This window comes from Panthera tigris, chromosome D1 (assembly GCF_018350195.1).
Source record: "Panthera tigris isolate Pti1 chromosome D1, P.tigris_Pti1_mat1.1, whole genome shotgun sequence".
NCBI lineage: Eukaryota > Metazoa > Chordata > Mammalia > Carnivora > Felidae > Panthera > Panthera tigris.
The window spans coordinates 16,537,579-16,552,781 of NC_056669.1; the positions used below are offsets into that span (position 1 = coordinate 16,537,579).

Below are 15,203 nucleotides of genomic sequence, written 5' to 3' on the forward strand. Positions count from 1 at the left end.
CTTTCCTAAGACCATATTAAAGGTGTACAGCCCAAAGCCGAAAAATTCCTTGCCCGGTTCCAAAATGAACACCTCCTTGTCCCACGTGTCTGACGCTGCTTTCTTTTGGTTCCACGTCAGTTTTAGGTCGGCCGGCCGCCTCAGGTCACATTTAAAGGGCCAGTACCCCGCGTTTCCTCTGGGGTACCTCTGGAGCCGGGAAGATGGCTCCTGGAGGCAAGGGGAAGGGCAGGAGGGACGAGGATGAGGAGCACCCCTGCTCCTGGTAGAAAGCTTGTTGCCAACGTAGTCGGAAGCCAAGGTAAAAGCAGCTTGGCTCCTGGAAACGCAACTACAGTTTGGAAGATGATGTAAATTCTAAAGCCCAGACACTTGGAAACTCCCTCCCACTCCATGTTTTTCTTGTCCTTGATTCAGGTACTCTTCTTTCAAAGTCCCACCCGCCTTCTACCCCCGCCGAAGCTGTTAGTTGCCGGGCAACCCAGCGGGGCACTTAACCACTGAAGGGACTGAGAGTGCCCTCACGTCTTGAATTCAACCTGGTACTTGACTTTCCTTAGTCCTGGAACACTGCATTGTGCCAAGCTCCCAAACCTAAGAGGTGGAGCTGGAAGGTGGAATTGGAAAGAGCTAAGGAAGCAGGAGGCTGAGCCCCACACGTGGTTTCCTGTGGGCCCGAGGAACTGCCAGTCAGGTTTCTTCCTCTAGGTTACCGTGCCTTTTCCTTGGCACCTGTTTCCTTGCAGATAACGGTTCCCCCGTTTCTTCCCTTTCATTCACCAGCAGGCTTTCAGTGGAAAATGATTTACATTCCACAGAGAGGAAATCGCCACCAGGGAGTACAAAGACAACTCAAGTATCCCCTCACTTTGTCCACTCTAAAAAATGGTGCTCACCAGGAGTCAGAGGCAGGTTGACTTTTGGGGCCAAAGATGGTCTCTCCTGTCTCTCAAAACCAGGTGTGAAATGTCCCTTCGACTTGAAGGCAGCTGTAATTAGCAAGAAAAAACTCATCTCTGTATAAAATATACTTTATATATATAAAGTAATCCCAGTAACGTACTTGATAGTATTCCACCAGATTGTAAGTACTTGTTATTCCACTGGTAGTGTTTCTCTCTCTCTCTCTCTCTCTCTCTCTCTCTCTCTCTCTCTCTGTGTGTGTGTGTGTGTGTGTGTGTGTGTGTGTGTGTGTGTATCAGTGCCTCTTAGACTGGAAACTCCCCAGAGGTGAGTGTTTTCTGTTCTAAGGGGATCCCCATGGGGCTAAGGACACACAGATATCTGTATACAAGGCATCATCACACACAATGAGTCTGGGTCTTGAAAGAGGGTCAAATCACAATAGGAGCACACAGAGCAATTAGGGGGAGGTGAGAGGATGTTGAAGAGTAGCATCTCCAAAGATTTCAGTCGGTGGCAAGGGTGGAAGGGCCTCCCAAATAGGGAAAGTGAGACTCCAGGAGCAGGTGGAAAGGAGGAGCTTGTGGGAGCCTCAGAGGAGGCAGCATTTAGTTATCTTGTTGATCAGGAGCAGGTTGAGACTCCCTGCAGGTTTGAGGGACAGTGTATCTATTTCCTTTTTTATTAGGAGTTCAGTCCTAATAAATCTTCCTTCCCAACCTGGCAGTGGGAACATTTGACTCTTCCTTCTCCAGAGATCATTAGCCAACCCCCCACCCCCCCCCTGCAACCCCCACTGGAACAGGGTTGGGGGGGGGGCTTGTTCAGCGTCAAGACACTAGGGATTTTTCATCCAATATACATGTTTACCATCAGAAAATGGTTACTTGGGTACTTACATTATAATCTCAATATTTTTGTACCCATGATGGTAAATGCCCAGTTGATTATCCGACTAGTTAGGAGAAACAAACACAGGACTTGGCCACACTTGAAATTTTGTGGCTTTCCTGGTTAAAGTTCAAAGCATTTGCCTGAATGCTGAAGGTGGTCCTAGAACTTACAGATAAGGTGAGTTGTCAGTAGCTTCTGCTGGTTTCTTGGGCTAAGGAGACAACATCTCAGATGCATGTCTCCTACTAGGGAGCCCTGAGCACCTCCCAGTGAGCAAGGCCAATCTATTGTTAAGTCTGATTCCCTGTCAAAGCCTGTCCCAAAAATGTTTTATAGTGCCTACCAAGTCCATGAGACAGCTTTGGATAGTCTGGGCAATGACACTTGCAGGATCCAGGCTCTTTCCAGGCAGCTGAGCTACGTTTTCCTTTTCTTCCCATCTCTCCCCTATCAGTATATCAAAAGTTGTTAGCTGAAAGCAAGCCCCAAGATCTCCCATTCCATTGAGATGAAATGAGTTTTCTTTAAAAAAATTTTTTTAACGTTTATTTATTTTTGAGACAGAGAGAGACAGAGCTTGAATTGGGGAGGGTCAGAGAGAGAAGGGGAGACACAGAATCTGAAACAGGCTCCGGGCTCCGAGCTGTCAGCACAGACCCCGACGCAGGGCTTGAACCCACAGACTGCGAGATCATGACCTGAGCTGAAGTCGGACGCTTAACCAACTGAGCCACCCAGGGGCCCCAAAATGAGTTTTCAAAAGATGGAAACAGTATAGAAATTCTTAGTGTTGACATGCATAATGGAATATTTTCTGTTAGACTTTTTTAAATGATAGGGGCGCCTGGTGGCTCAGTCGGTTAAGCGGCCAACTCTTGATTTTGGCTTGGGTCATGGTCTTACAGTTCGTGAGTTCGAGCCCCACTTTGGGCTCTGCACTGGCCGTGCAGAGCCTGCCTGGGATTCTTTCTTCCCTTCATTTCATGTCTTTTCCTCACCTAATGATTAGAAACATTCTAGGGGCACCTGGCTGGCTCAAGCCGAAGAGCATGCGACTCTTATCTTGAGGGCATGAGTTTGAGCCTCACGTTGAGTGATTACTAAAAAAAATAAAAATTAAATAAAAATTAAAAATTTAATAAACTTAAAAAAAAAAAACACATTCTAGGAATCTTTCATTATTTTTGGTGTCCAGTGATGATGCATGCATGGGCAGGACGACAGCAAGGTTAGTCCATTACCAACCATCCCCCCATCATTTCTTACAGTGAATTCCCAGCATCCCAGGCTACCCCACCACCTCCTCTGGCTCAGGAACCCTGTTGCTGACCTGCCAGATTCTGCCTAACTCTGCAGCCCTGCACTTTAGAAGGCATTGTTTATTCCCAGATACTCCTTCTTTGGACTACTGACTGGATTTGGGAGGGAGATTAATACCTACCCTGTTACCCTGTGTGCTGAACACTTTGCCATATGTACATGGAGAAGGGCCTCTTGGGGAATGGGGCTTCCTTTTAATTCTGTTGCAAGAGTTTCCTTCCTCTCCCTCCAGAAGGAAATGACAAGCTCCTGTCCCATACGGATGGAATCTACTCCCTTAAATCCAGGAAAAGGGATCGATCCTGAGGCCAGAGTGTACCTATAGCATCATTTTGTATGTGTGTGCACTTGTTGGGGTATCACATATTTGGATGGCATCACATGTTTTGGCTGAATCTATTGATAGTCCAGTGCTACGCTGCCAGCTCCCTTCTCATTACCACCTCTTCTACACGTGCTCCATGGGCAAGAGCTGTTACTATGGAAATATATTATTTTTAAAAACAGAAGCAGCCCCAAGCTTGGGAAATATCTCCAGAACAAACCCACGCGAGCAAGGAGGTTAATACGGTGTTCCTGGGTCCTAGGTGCTAGGAGAAGGGAGGTGGTGGTGGTGGAGGGAGATTAATATTCCATGTTCTATTCTCAGACTCTACTAGGTTCAAGTGCTTTCTGGTCGGCGTCTCCTGGACCTCCTCCAGGCACTTCTATGTAGGAGGGATGCTCTGCACCTATTTACTCACCCAGGGCCTAGCTCAGGCCAAGAAATGGGAACCAAAGAAGCTGCTGCGCCTAGGGGTGTTGGGAGAAGGAGCCGACGCCATCCACGGAGGTCATGTCCTTAACCCCACATGCGTCCAAACTATAGAAATCTAAGTGCGTAAGGGAAATCAGAGGAGATCCCTCAAGTGAGCGAAGTTGCTCTTGCTGTGAGCTCGGGGGGAAAGGGAGTACCCCTTTTTCAGTATGGGGCGGGGTGGTCAAAGATCCCGCCTATTTTCAACCCCGGAACCTCCTCCCCTCGGCGTAGTCCTCCCGCCCTCCTCTAAGCGCTTGGGCGCCGGGCTCGCCAAGCCCCGCCCAGCGCGGGTGCGGCTCCTTTAAGGGCGGGTGGGGGCGGGGCGCCGGCCGTGTTGTCAATGTCGGCTTTGCGCACGCAGCCCTTCCGGAGCCGGTGCCGGTCCGCGAGCCCCCACGTCTCTGCAGAAGAGTCCCCGCCCGGGTCCAGAAGGGCCCACGCCGTGGGAGGAGTCGGGCGCTGGCAGGCGACTAACCCAGGTCGGACTGCCGGACCAACTGAGGAGGGACCCGGATCACGCAGAGAGGGACCCCGGCGCTGCGAGCCCCCAGGACTCCTCTCATCGATCTGTGGCATCCACTAGTTCCGGACACCCATCCCCGCAGAGCCCCCAAGCCCGCGCGCTCAGCCCCGGGGGAGCCCGCCCCCGCCCCGCGGCCCGCCCGGGCCATGCTCCCCCGGGGCAGCGGCTGAGCCCGTGCCGGGGCCCGGACCGGAGCCCGTGCGGAGCATGGATCCGGGCTGGGGGCAGCAGGACGTGGGCTGGGCGGCCCTGCTGATCCTCTTCGCCGCCTCGCTGCTCACGGTGTTTGGCTGGCTGCTACAGTATGCCCGGGGCTTGTGGCTGTCACGGGCCCGCGGGGGCCGGGGGCCGGGACCCGCCTTAGCTGCCGAGCCCGCGGGCTCCCTTCGGGAGCTGGGCGTGTGGCGCTCGCTGCTGCGGCTGCGGCCGACTCGGGCTGGTGCCCCCGAGGAGCCAGGCGTCCGGGGCCTCCTGGCGTCGCTCTTCGCCTTCAAGTCTTTCCGAGAGAACTGGCAACGGGCTTGGGTGCGAGCGCTGAACGAGCAGGCCTGCAGGGACGGGGTGAGTTGGACAGGAGCACCTAGGTGGTTCCCTCAGCCTTTCCTTCCAGGGCGGGGAGGGAGGGACTGCTCTTGCCTGGAGGGCCACATGGGGGTGGGGATCAACTGGAGAACCCTACTGGCTTCTCTTCCCCTCTGGGATCACAGAAAAGGGTGCAGGTGAGGCTGGAGGTTGCAGAAATCTAGCTATGTCCCAGATCCTCTATTCTGTGGTCAAGGTACTCTCTGGCTGCAAACCCAAGCACAAGTTGCTGTTTTCATAGCAACGCTAATCCCTGGGCCGAGGGCACTTCCGTGTAGCCTGCGTGCTGGTTGTGTCGGGGAGCAAGGATAGAAGGGAAACAGGTGCACCTGCAGAAGAAATTTGCGGGGTCCTCATGCCACCACACCCAGTTAACATTTCATGCCCCAAATCCCTGGTTTGATCAGGCAGATAGATCCCCAAGGAGCCTGAAATATACACCGCCCCCCCAGGCCCTTAGTAATTTCACTGATACAGTCTAACACACCCTTCTTTTTGCTGACCTGCAGTGTATATATTGAGGAAAAGGTGTTAAGGTGGAGAGCAGATTGACAGTCCATGCCCCTCTCAGTAGATGAGTCTGGAACTGCCTCTTGAGGGTCAGTCACAAACCAGCCCAGCCTACTTCCTCCCATTGCACCATGGGCATCTGGTCTCCCAGGAAGTAGGGCAGGAAGCGTGGTCATAAGACTGAGGTGGGGTGGGAGGTAGAGGCCTCCGTGTCATGGGGCGCTCTCCCATCCCGGCTCAGTATTCTGTCTTCACTCTCACAGCCCATCAGCCCCCTACCCAGAAGGTTCTCCATTTCCAGCTCCCACTAGGGCTTTGCTCCACTAGCTCCCCAGATGCCTGGAAACAAAAGTGGCCACGTAAGAAGTTGCTCAGTCTCCTCTGTCCAGCTAGCCAGCAGAAAGCCAGATGGCATCTGTTAAGTCTACATCTTGAACTCATGCCTCCACCCACTTCTCCCTGTACCTTGTCCCTTGGTCAGGAGAGACTCCCCAGGACAGCTGACTCAGCTGGACATTGGCCTCCCTTGCAGGGGGTGGGGAGATTGGGGTTCCTAGCATCCATCTCCCCATCTCCCTGGGCCTGGCCTTCAAACAAGCCAGCTACAGGCGCAGAGAAGTTGGTGTTCTCTGGTGTGCCAGGCACACGGGCCCTGTGGCTCTGTTTCCTCCCATCCCAAGACCCGAGGAAGGGCTGCCAGCTCAGTGGGTGCCCCTTCCTCAGTTCTCCTTCCCATCCTGCTTTCTGGATAGGACTGCAGTAGGCTGTTTCCACTGCTGTGTAAGAATCAGGAAGCTCTTTCAAGACCCAAGCTAAGCAGCTTTCTGCTGCCTAATACCACCCTGCTGTCTGCCTTGGGGAATTAGCCAGGCCTCTGGAAGCTTGAGCTCTCTGAGCTTGCTTTTCTTGCCAGTGCCTCTGGTAAAGTTCCCCACGCCCATGTGGAGCTAGTCCTCAACCCCAAGAATATAGATAGGGTCATACTCTTGAGCCTCTGCATCCTGTGTATGTAGACGTAGGCTTAGCCTCATTTCTCCAGCTCTTATCTTGAATAAGTGGCCCTATTGCTTTTACCTTTAGCTCAGCCGAGTCACTCTCTCCCTCATTATACGTAGGTAGCAACGAACACCTTTATTATTTTTTTTTTTTCCGGTGCGCACCTTTCTTTGGGGGTAGGTTGAGGGTTGAAGAGAAAGGTGGGAGGAGAAGAGGGAGGCTCCTAGTATTCCAGGAGGAATCTAGGGTCTTCAGCTCAAGGTGATCTGGTCTTTGAGGTGCTCTAGCTCCTCCGTCCTTCCTAGCAACTGTAGGCCCCAGAGAGGTGTGGTTCAAGGGGAACACTCCCTGTCCTAAAACCCTGAGCCAAGAAGGGGCCAGAAGCCAGCCTGCAGCTGAGGACTCCGCAGTGTCAGGACCCAGCCAGCAACCCAGCAGGCCAGCCCTGTGGGGGGCAGCTCCAGAGACCTGACCCTGTGTCCACATTACTTACTCCCTCAGAGTTCCATCCAAATCGCCTTTGAGGAGGTGCCCCAACTCCCACCCAGAGCCAGCATTAGTCATGTGACCTGCGTAGACCAATCAGAGCGCACCATGGTAAGGGGCTGCCGGGCACTGGGGGGCTGGTCCCAAGAGTTCCCTTTAGTCTGAGGGTTCTTGGCCTGAAGTCTGTGAATGCCTTAGGGATGCAAGGATTGGCTTCAGGAGGTCTGAGAATCCCATTAAAGTTGCATGCGAAATGTAGCACATGTGTGTGTGTATCTGCATTTTTCTGGAGAGAGGAGTCTTTGACTTTAATTCTTCTATGGGCTTGTGACCCCAGAAGGGTGAAGTCCCAAGGAAAACCCAGTGGGGAGGGCTCTCTAAAGGGCAGCGCAAAGCAAGGTTGGGCACCTTCCTCCATGCCTGACCCTCCTGGCCTCCGTGCTTCGCTTGTCTCAGGTGCTGCATTGCCAGCTCTCTGCTGAAGAGGTGATGTTCCCAGTCTCCGTGACCCAGCAGTCCCCCGCTGCCGTCTCCATGGAGACCTACCACGTCACTCTGACACTGCCACCAACACAGGTGGAAGGGGATGTGGGAAACTGAGTTGGGCAGGGGGCGGTTCAAGGCCTCAGCCTTTCAGTTTGGTTCCCTCTGGGACAGAATTTGGGAAGGGAGGGTCCTGGGGAGTAGGAGTAGTTGGAGGTGTGAGGCAAGTCAACCCAGCCCCTTTGTCCCTCCTCCGCAGTTGGAAGTCAGCCTGGAGGAAATCCCTGATGAGGGGCTGCTTGTGTCCTGGGCCTTCACTGATCGTCCAGATCTCAGCCTGACGGTGCTTCCCAAGCTGCAGGCCAGGGAGGTAAGGGGGCAGGGCTCGGCGGAAGAGGCAGAGCAAGGAGGGGGTGCAGAGCTGGGGGCCCCACCTCTTTATTCTCCTTTTCTCCCTACAGAGAGGCGAGGAGGAAGTAGAGCTCTCCACCATTGAGGAATTGATTGAGGATGCCATTGTCAGCACTCAGCCAGCCATGATGGTCAACCTCAGGGCTTGCTCTGCCCCTGGAGGCCTGGTAAGTAGGCACTCAAAGCAAATAGTCTGTATGCATATCGTCCCCAGGGTGCTATGTCGGGATCCGCGTTCGTTTTCCCTCCTTCTGCTCTTAGGTACCCAGTGAGAAGCCACCCACGGTGCCCCAGGCACAGCCAGCCATCTCCAGACCTATCCGGTTATTCCTACGGCAGCTTCGAGCATCTCACCTGGGAGGTGATTTGGAAGGTGAGAGCTAGAAGCAGCTGGGGGCCTGCCAGGGCTATGGGTGCAGGTGCCGCCTGCCCTTCTTCCACGGGTGTAGTTTCATCATTCCTCAGTGGCCTCCCATCTTTGAGCATCTTCTCATTTCTCGTTCCTCCCAGGCACTGGGGAGCTATGCTGTGTAGCTGAGCTCGACAACCCTGCACAACAGAAGTGGACCAAGCCCACAAGTGCCGGTCCCGACGTGGAGTGGACTGACGACCTGGCACTGTAAGGAGTGACTCCTCCAACCCCACCCCTGCTCCTACGGGCAGACTGAAGATCAGACCCTTCCAGCATAGCCTTAGCACGAATCAGCTCTGCTTTCACTGAACTTTGGTGTGAGCCCCCATTGTATGCCAGGCCCTGGCCCAGGTCCTGTGGATACAGACGTGACCGAGATACACCCCCACCCCTGAGTCGATTACAGGCTCCAGGCAGACACAGATGTATGTAAAGACGATGGTATAAGGGCTCCAGTCAAGATTTACACAGAATGCCGTGGGCGTGCTTAGGTGTGGGGAGATTAATTCCCATGGGGAATAAAGATCAGAGTAGGCTTCGTGGAGAAGGTGGCATTTAAACCGCACCTTAGAGCAAGAAGAGGGTCTCAACAGAGTGTGAGAGAGAAGTGTTTTTGGCAGAGGAAACAGCTTGAGCAAAGGGAAGGGGGTGGTTTGATATGGAGAGACAGGGAGGGCAAATGGGGCAGGATCAGGGAGGATCTGAATGCCTAGCATACTATTCACTGAGCAGAGTTCTGTCCCGTTCTCTTGGGAAGAGTATTTGTTCTTGTGTTTAATTGTTTTAAGATTTTTAAACATTAATTTTAGTTTTTTAAATTTACATCCAAATTAGCTAGCATATATACTTTTTTAAGATTTACTTTTTTTAAATTTTATTTATTTAACTACTCTCTATACCCAAAGTGGGGTTCGAACTCATGACCCCGAGATCAGGAGTCACATGCTCTTCTGACTGAGCCAGGCAGGCACCCTGGGAAGAGACGGTAATTTGGAGGGCAGGCTCCATTGGAGCCCTTATTCCACGGGCCTGTGGCCTGTGATCAGTTCAAGGGTGGATTCAGTTTACTAATCTTCCCCTTCCCTGCCCCACCTCCTCTTGGCCACAGGGATCTGGGCCCCCAGAGTCGGGAGCTGACCCTCAAAGTGCTGAGGAACGGCAGCTCTGGAGACAGTGAGTATGGGGCAGGAAGGAACCCCTCTGGATGGGTGCTCAGTGGGGCCCGGTCGTGGGCCCAGCTCACAGTGCTCCCCCTTTCCCCAGCTGAACTCTTGGGCCAGGTCACGCTGCCTGTGGGCTCCCCTTCCAGACCGCTGTCCCGAAGACAGGTATGCCCGCTCACCCTAGGGCCGGGGAAAGCCCTGGGACCAGCGGCCACCATCGCAGTGGAGGTGAGAAGCTGAGCCTGGGGAGAAGACGGGAGGACACTGGGGAAGCGCAGTTTTTGAGGCGCTGCCTCTTTGCTCTTCTACCCCTCGGCAGCTTCAGTATGAGGAGGGCTCCCCCCGGAACCTAGGTACACCTGCTCCCTCCACTCCACGCCCCAGCATCACTCCCACCAAGAAGATCGAGCTGGACCGGACCATCATGCCTGATGGCACCATCGTGACCACAGTCACCACCGTCCAGTCCCGGCCTCGTGTAGAAGGGAAACTAGGTAAAGAAGGGAAACTAGGTAAAGAACTAGAAGGGAAACTAGGCCAGGGGTCCCTGGCTGCAGACCCATGCAGGACAGGGAAGGGCAAGGGAAGACCTAATTCCAGCTCCTCCTGCTTTCCAGCCACATCTTCCTCATCATCTTTCTCTCTCAAGCCTTCTCTTCCATCCCTCCTTTTCCCCGCTGTTCCTATCCTGCTTTAGCGCTGGGTCGGCCAGGCCCTCCTCTACAAGACTCTTGTACTTCGCTCTCTTGCCGTCCCTTCCCCCCTGGCCCCGGTTGCCTACTTGCGCCTCCTTCTACCCTCGACCTCCTAGCATCCTTGGGATCCTCCAACAAACCCAGTGGCCTCTGTGGTACTTCTCCCACTCCCAGGGGCCCTCCAGGACATTTCTCCCAGCTCCAGAGGTCTCTTGGGGTTCCCCCCACCCCCAGGGGACTGCTGTGTCATCTCTGTGCACTCTGCATTTTCAAGGTGTCTCCCCAATACCCTCAGTGGGTCCCATGCCATTTCTCCACACTCCCCTTGCTTCCCGTGCTGTCTTTTTGCCCCCATGGCATCTTATTAATCACCCATGTGATTAATTGTCCCTTAGTCACCCCCGCCCTCTGAGTCAGCCAAAGTGTGCATCTCAATAAAGACAGTAGGGGGTGGGGGCCACTTTAAGGCACCTCCCGGCTCACTGACCCTCCCCCACCCACCAGACTCCCCCTCCCGCTCCCCGTCCAAGGTGGAGGTGACCGAGAAGACTACGACTGTGCTGAGTGAGAGCAGCGGCCCCAGCAGTGCCTCCCACAGCAGCAGCCGTGAGTGGGGGATCGGGAAGTATGCGTGGCGGTTGGCACCAGAGTCAGAAACCATTTTGGGTGGGGCACAGGAGTCCAAGTCCAAGAAGGAGCCACGGAGGAGTCATGTTACCAATCCTCTGTACCCCCAGCAGGGGAGAGCCACCTTTCCAACGGCTTGGACCCTGTAGCAGAGACAGCGATTCGCCAGCTGACGGAGCCCAGCGGGCGGGCAGCCAAAAAGACACCCACCAAGCGTAGCACTCTCATCATCTCTGGCGTTTCCAAGGTAACAGGGCTCTGAGGAGAGGAGCTGGGATAGGGAGAAAGCCCTAACGGGTCAGTCCTGCCCATTAAAATGTGTCCCTCCTGCCAGGTGCCCATCGCTCAGGACGAGTTGGCACTGTCTCTGGGCTATGCGGCATCCCTGGAGGCCTCAATGCAGGATGATGCAGGAACCAGTGGAGGTCCCTCCTCACCTCCCCCAGACCCACCGGCCATGTCTCCAGGACCCCTAGATCCCCTCTCCAGCCCCACGAGCGTCCAGGAAGCAGATGAGACAACACGTTCGGACATTTCTGAGAGGCCATCTGTGGATGATGTTGAGTCAGAAACAGGGTCTACTGGCGCCCTGGAGACCCGCAGCCTCAAGGATCACAAAGGTGGGGAAATATTGGCATGTCCTCTCCACTTCTTTTTTTTTTTTAATTTAAAAAAAATTGTTTATTTTTGAGAGGGAGAGAGAGAGAAACAGAGAGAGGGAGCAGGGGAGGGGCAGAGAGAGAGGGAGACAGAGGATCCAAAACAGGCTCTGCCCTGACAGCAGAGAGCCCAATGTGGGGCTTGAACCCACGAACCTCGGGATCATGACCTGAGCCAAAGTTGGACGCTTAACCGGCTGAGCCACTTAGCCACCCCTTTAAATTTTTTTTAATGTTTATTTATCCCCCTCCCCTTTTATGCCCAGTATCGTGACCTGGGTCCTACTGGACACTTACGGGAATGGGATTCTCAACCCAGTTTGCCTTCTCCTTCCTCCCCTACGGGATGGCTGCATTTCCCAGCCTGTTTCAACCAAGCCAGCGTAGAGAAGGGGCACTTACTGCCTTGGGTCCTGGCCTGGATCTGACAGGCACAGGTGACTGGGAGCGATGCCAAAGGATTTCCCTTTACCTCTGTTCTTCTTTCTTCCTGGGTCTAAGCACACCCCTTCTTTCCTTTCTTCTTTTTTTTTGTCTCCCCCCCGCCCCCGCCGACTTCCATTCTGTACTCGCTTTCCTCTGAGTATAAGGAATCCTACGCCCAGTCAAACCTAGAAGTGTCCTTCTAGCAGTGACACAGCCCGTGGATAGTCGTGGTGCTTTTCTAACTTCTAAGGATGAGAGGCTTTGCCCCCAAACATCTTTATCCCTCTGCCAACGAGTCCGTCCACCACACATGTATTTTAACTATGATGTAAGCCTGCATCACTTCTTGGGATAATGAGATTCCTAAGTCCAAAGCCCGCTGTGTAAACACTTGTCTCATTATACTGGTCCCAAATTTACCTCCTTGAAGTTTTCCAGATGCAGCTTTCCTGCTCGCGTCCTGGAATTTGGCCACCCACCTATCCTTTCATGATTTTTATGGGCTTTTAGAAATGCCCTCTGCTCCGTCTTTTCTTTCCAGAGTAAAGAGGTCCATTTGTCAGTCTGCCCTTACAGGGAGGCAGCCCTGTGACATTCCTCCTCAGCGGCAATAGTTAGACTTGCCCGCAGAATCCCACGAGCGCCACCATTTTTTCCTCAGGAAAGATAAGAGGCATTGTTTTGTCTCTACTTTCTTTCCTAAGGAAGCCTGGCTTCTAGGCGAAGGAGAGGTTCTGTTCTGTATCTTTGACCCCTCCGTGCTTGGTCCTTTCTCTGCTCCCCACCTCACCCCACGCCTGTCATACCCCTCTGGCTGCCTCAGCCTCCCCTCTTCCCCCACAGTGAGCTTCCTGCGCAGTGGCACGAAGCTTATCTTCCGCCGGAGGCCTCGACAGAAGGAAGCTGGTCTGAGCCAATCACACGACGACCTCTCCAACACGACGGCCACACCCAGTGTCCGAAAGAAGGCTGGCAGCTTTTCTCGCCGCCTTATCAAGCGCTTTTCCTTCAAATCCAAACCCAAGGCCAATGGCAACCCCAGCCCCCAGCTCTGAGGGCCCTCCTCACCTTTTGAGCGAGGAGAGGGCAGGAGTCCTCTCAGCCCACCCTCCACATCCTCTTCCATTCCCCTTCCTGGATTCCCAACAGCCTGGGCCAGGGAAGCCCTCTGGGTTCCAGGAAGCCCTGTCCACCCTGGGCTGTGGGGCCAGTTGGAAGGGTACTTACAACGGGAAGCATGAGAGAGGCGGGCCCCTGCTGCTGAGAACACAGAAAAGGGAGTGGGTGGCTGGGAGCAAGAGGAGGGCTCTGCCCCTGCACTTGTGGGCATTCCTCGGAACCGGTTGTGCTGTCGACATTGGCCCCTCAGAGGACTCCCAGGGTGCTCAGCTCCTCAGCTGGTCCTTCCTCCCCTATTTATTCTCTTTTCTATTTATATGTGTGGTCCAGGACCCTCAGTGCACAGACGAGAGAGGGCATCTCTCCCAGGTGACCCTTCTTTCCTGTCCCAGGAAGGTAGGCAATTCCCTTTGGGACAGGACTCCCACGTCTCCCTCAGGTCCCCACTCTGACCAGCACCAGTGTCTGCCTCTGAGGACATTGGCAGCTCACAGAAAGCCGGGCCGGTGCCCGGGCTGGGGGGCAGGTACTCCCCACCTCCCTGCCTCCCCTCCTGCTCCTCGTCCCTCCCTCCCTTTATTACCGTTTTTGTACTTGATGCCTTCTCTGTGAGCAGTGGCTCTGTTGGAAGGAGGGAGCCCCGAGCTGGGTGGGAGCCTTCCCCAGAGCGATGGCTCCAGGGGCTTTACTAAAGACTGATGATGATGGAGCGAGAGCAGGGCTGCACCCTCCGCGTGTTGGGAGATGATGATGTCCATTGCTGTGTGATGGCTTGGAATTTAATTTATTAAATTAAAGTCAAATTGGAGTTTATAAACTGGACCACTGGTTATCCTTTGAAAGGTGAGTGGGCAGCGAGGCTGTGGGATGGGTGGGGCGAGAGGGTCAGAGACGGGGGCCCAGACGGTGAGGTGGAGGAGGCGACCCACGTGTTGGGGCTGCTAAGAAGTTCCCGTGGGGAAGAAGGGACCTAGAGAGGATGTGGAGGGTGGGCTGAGAGGACCTAGAGAGGTTGAGGGAACGGGCCTTTGAGGGATGATACTGTAGCAAAAGAAGTCCATCAGAGAAGAAAAAATCAATTAGGACAGGCATCTTCACTCCCCTTTCTTGAATAGGCTGTTGCTTCCCTGATAGAACAGAATCCTAGGCAGGGACTCTGGCTCTAGAACTGCCTAGATTTGAATCTCAGCTGCTGTAATTACCTGCGTGACCCTGGGCAAGTTACGTTACCGCAGAATGCCTCAGTTTTTTCATCTGTGAAATGGGAACCGTGATAGTAGCTATGGCTTGGATGTGGCTGAGAAGCAAATGCGTCGAGCGCTCACAGTTCTGCTGGCATATGGTCGGTGCTGAATAAGTGTAACTGTTGCCTCAGAAGAGACAGATTGGGAGGGGGAAGTCTCATAAGGATTTCATCACAATGAAAAGTCTTTCATTCCTAAGTGTGGGCAAGGTTCAGGGAGCTAGGGATACTAGCAAAATCTACACCCCTGGTCCCTGTTCTCCGGGACCTTCCACAGGACTTGACCTGGGTAAGCTGCTACAGGGTGTCAGACAGAGCCCTGGACCAGGGACAGAAAGCCTGAGTGTGCCACAGACACACCAAGTGACCTTGGGACAGACCACTTCTCCTTTCTGGAACTCCGCTTCCTCATCTCTAAAATGAGGAGTGGCCTAGATAACCATTCAGGTCACCTCCAGCCTCACCATTCTGACCTACATCACTGGGGGGTTAGGGCACATGCCTTTGGGTAGGCAGCACGGGACTGGCGATATTCCCCACGTTCCTGTCCATGCTAGTCACAGAATATGGGATATTTAGAAAGAGTGGTAGAGTATGGACATTTAGCTAATTTGTATACAGTGATCCGCTCAACTCTAGGTCATGAGAACTCAAAGAGATTTATCTAGCTATTTCGCCTGATCTAAAAAGTGCAACTCTTAGCGGTCCACACGGGAGCGACTTGCTTAGCTGCCCGGAGCTCAATGGAATCCTCTATTTTATGGTAAAGAACCTGATCACATTTCAAAGATACAGGTGTTTTTACATGAACACAAAAGAAATACAAAACATCACTTGATAACTTTACTCATTTTACACTTTCAGAAGAGAGCCACAGCTCTTGAGGAGTATGAATTATGCTTTAAGTTTTTTGTGTGGCAGCTCTTAAAGACCAAATCTGAGGATGTGTCTG

General features: G+C 53.6%; 1 protein-coding gene across 2 annotated transcripts; it reads left to right on the plus strand.

The window, feature by feature from the left end:
- Positions 1–4,245: 4,245 nt before the first annotated feature.
- Positions 4,246–13,811, plus strand: C2CD2L (C2CD2 like). 2 transcript variants are annotated; one of them, XM_007072919.2, is made up of 14 exons: positions 4,246–5,000; positions 7,029–7,124; positions 7,470–7,589; positions 7,756–7,866; positions 7,958–8,074; positions 8,169–8,280; positions 8,418–8,526; positions 9,428–9,492; positions 9,583–9,710; positions 9,802–9,976; positions 10,682–10,783; positions 10,915–11,051; positions 11,139–11,424; positions 12,733–13,811. In XM_007072919.2, exons 1-14 carry the CDS (start codon positions 4,647–4,649, stop codon positions 12,942–12,944), a joined length of 2,124 nt encoding a protein of 707 aa, XP_007072981.2. In that variant the 5' UTR covers positions 4,246–4,646; the 3' UTR covers positions 12,945–13,811. The 2 variants fall into 2 exon arrangements, with proteins under 2 accessions (XP_007072981.2, XP_042814958.1); XM_042959024.1 differs by having other exon boundaries at positions 10,918–11,051.
- The last annotated feature ends 1,392 nt before the right edge of the window (positions 13,812–15,203 follow it).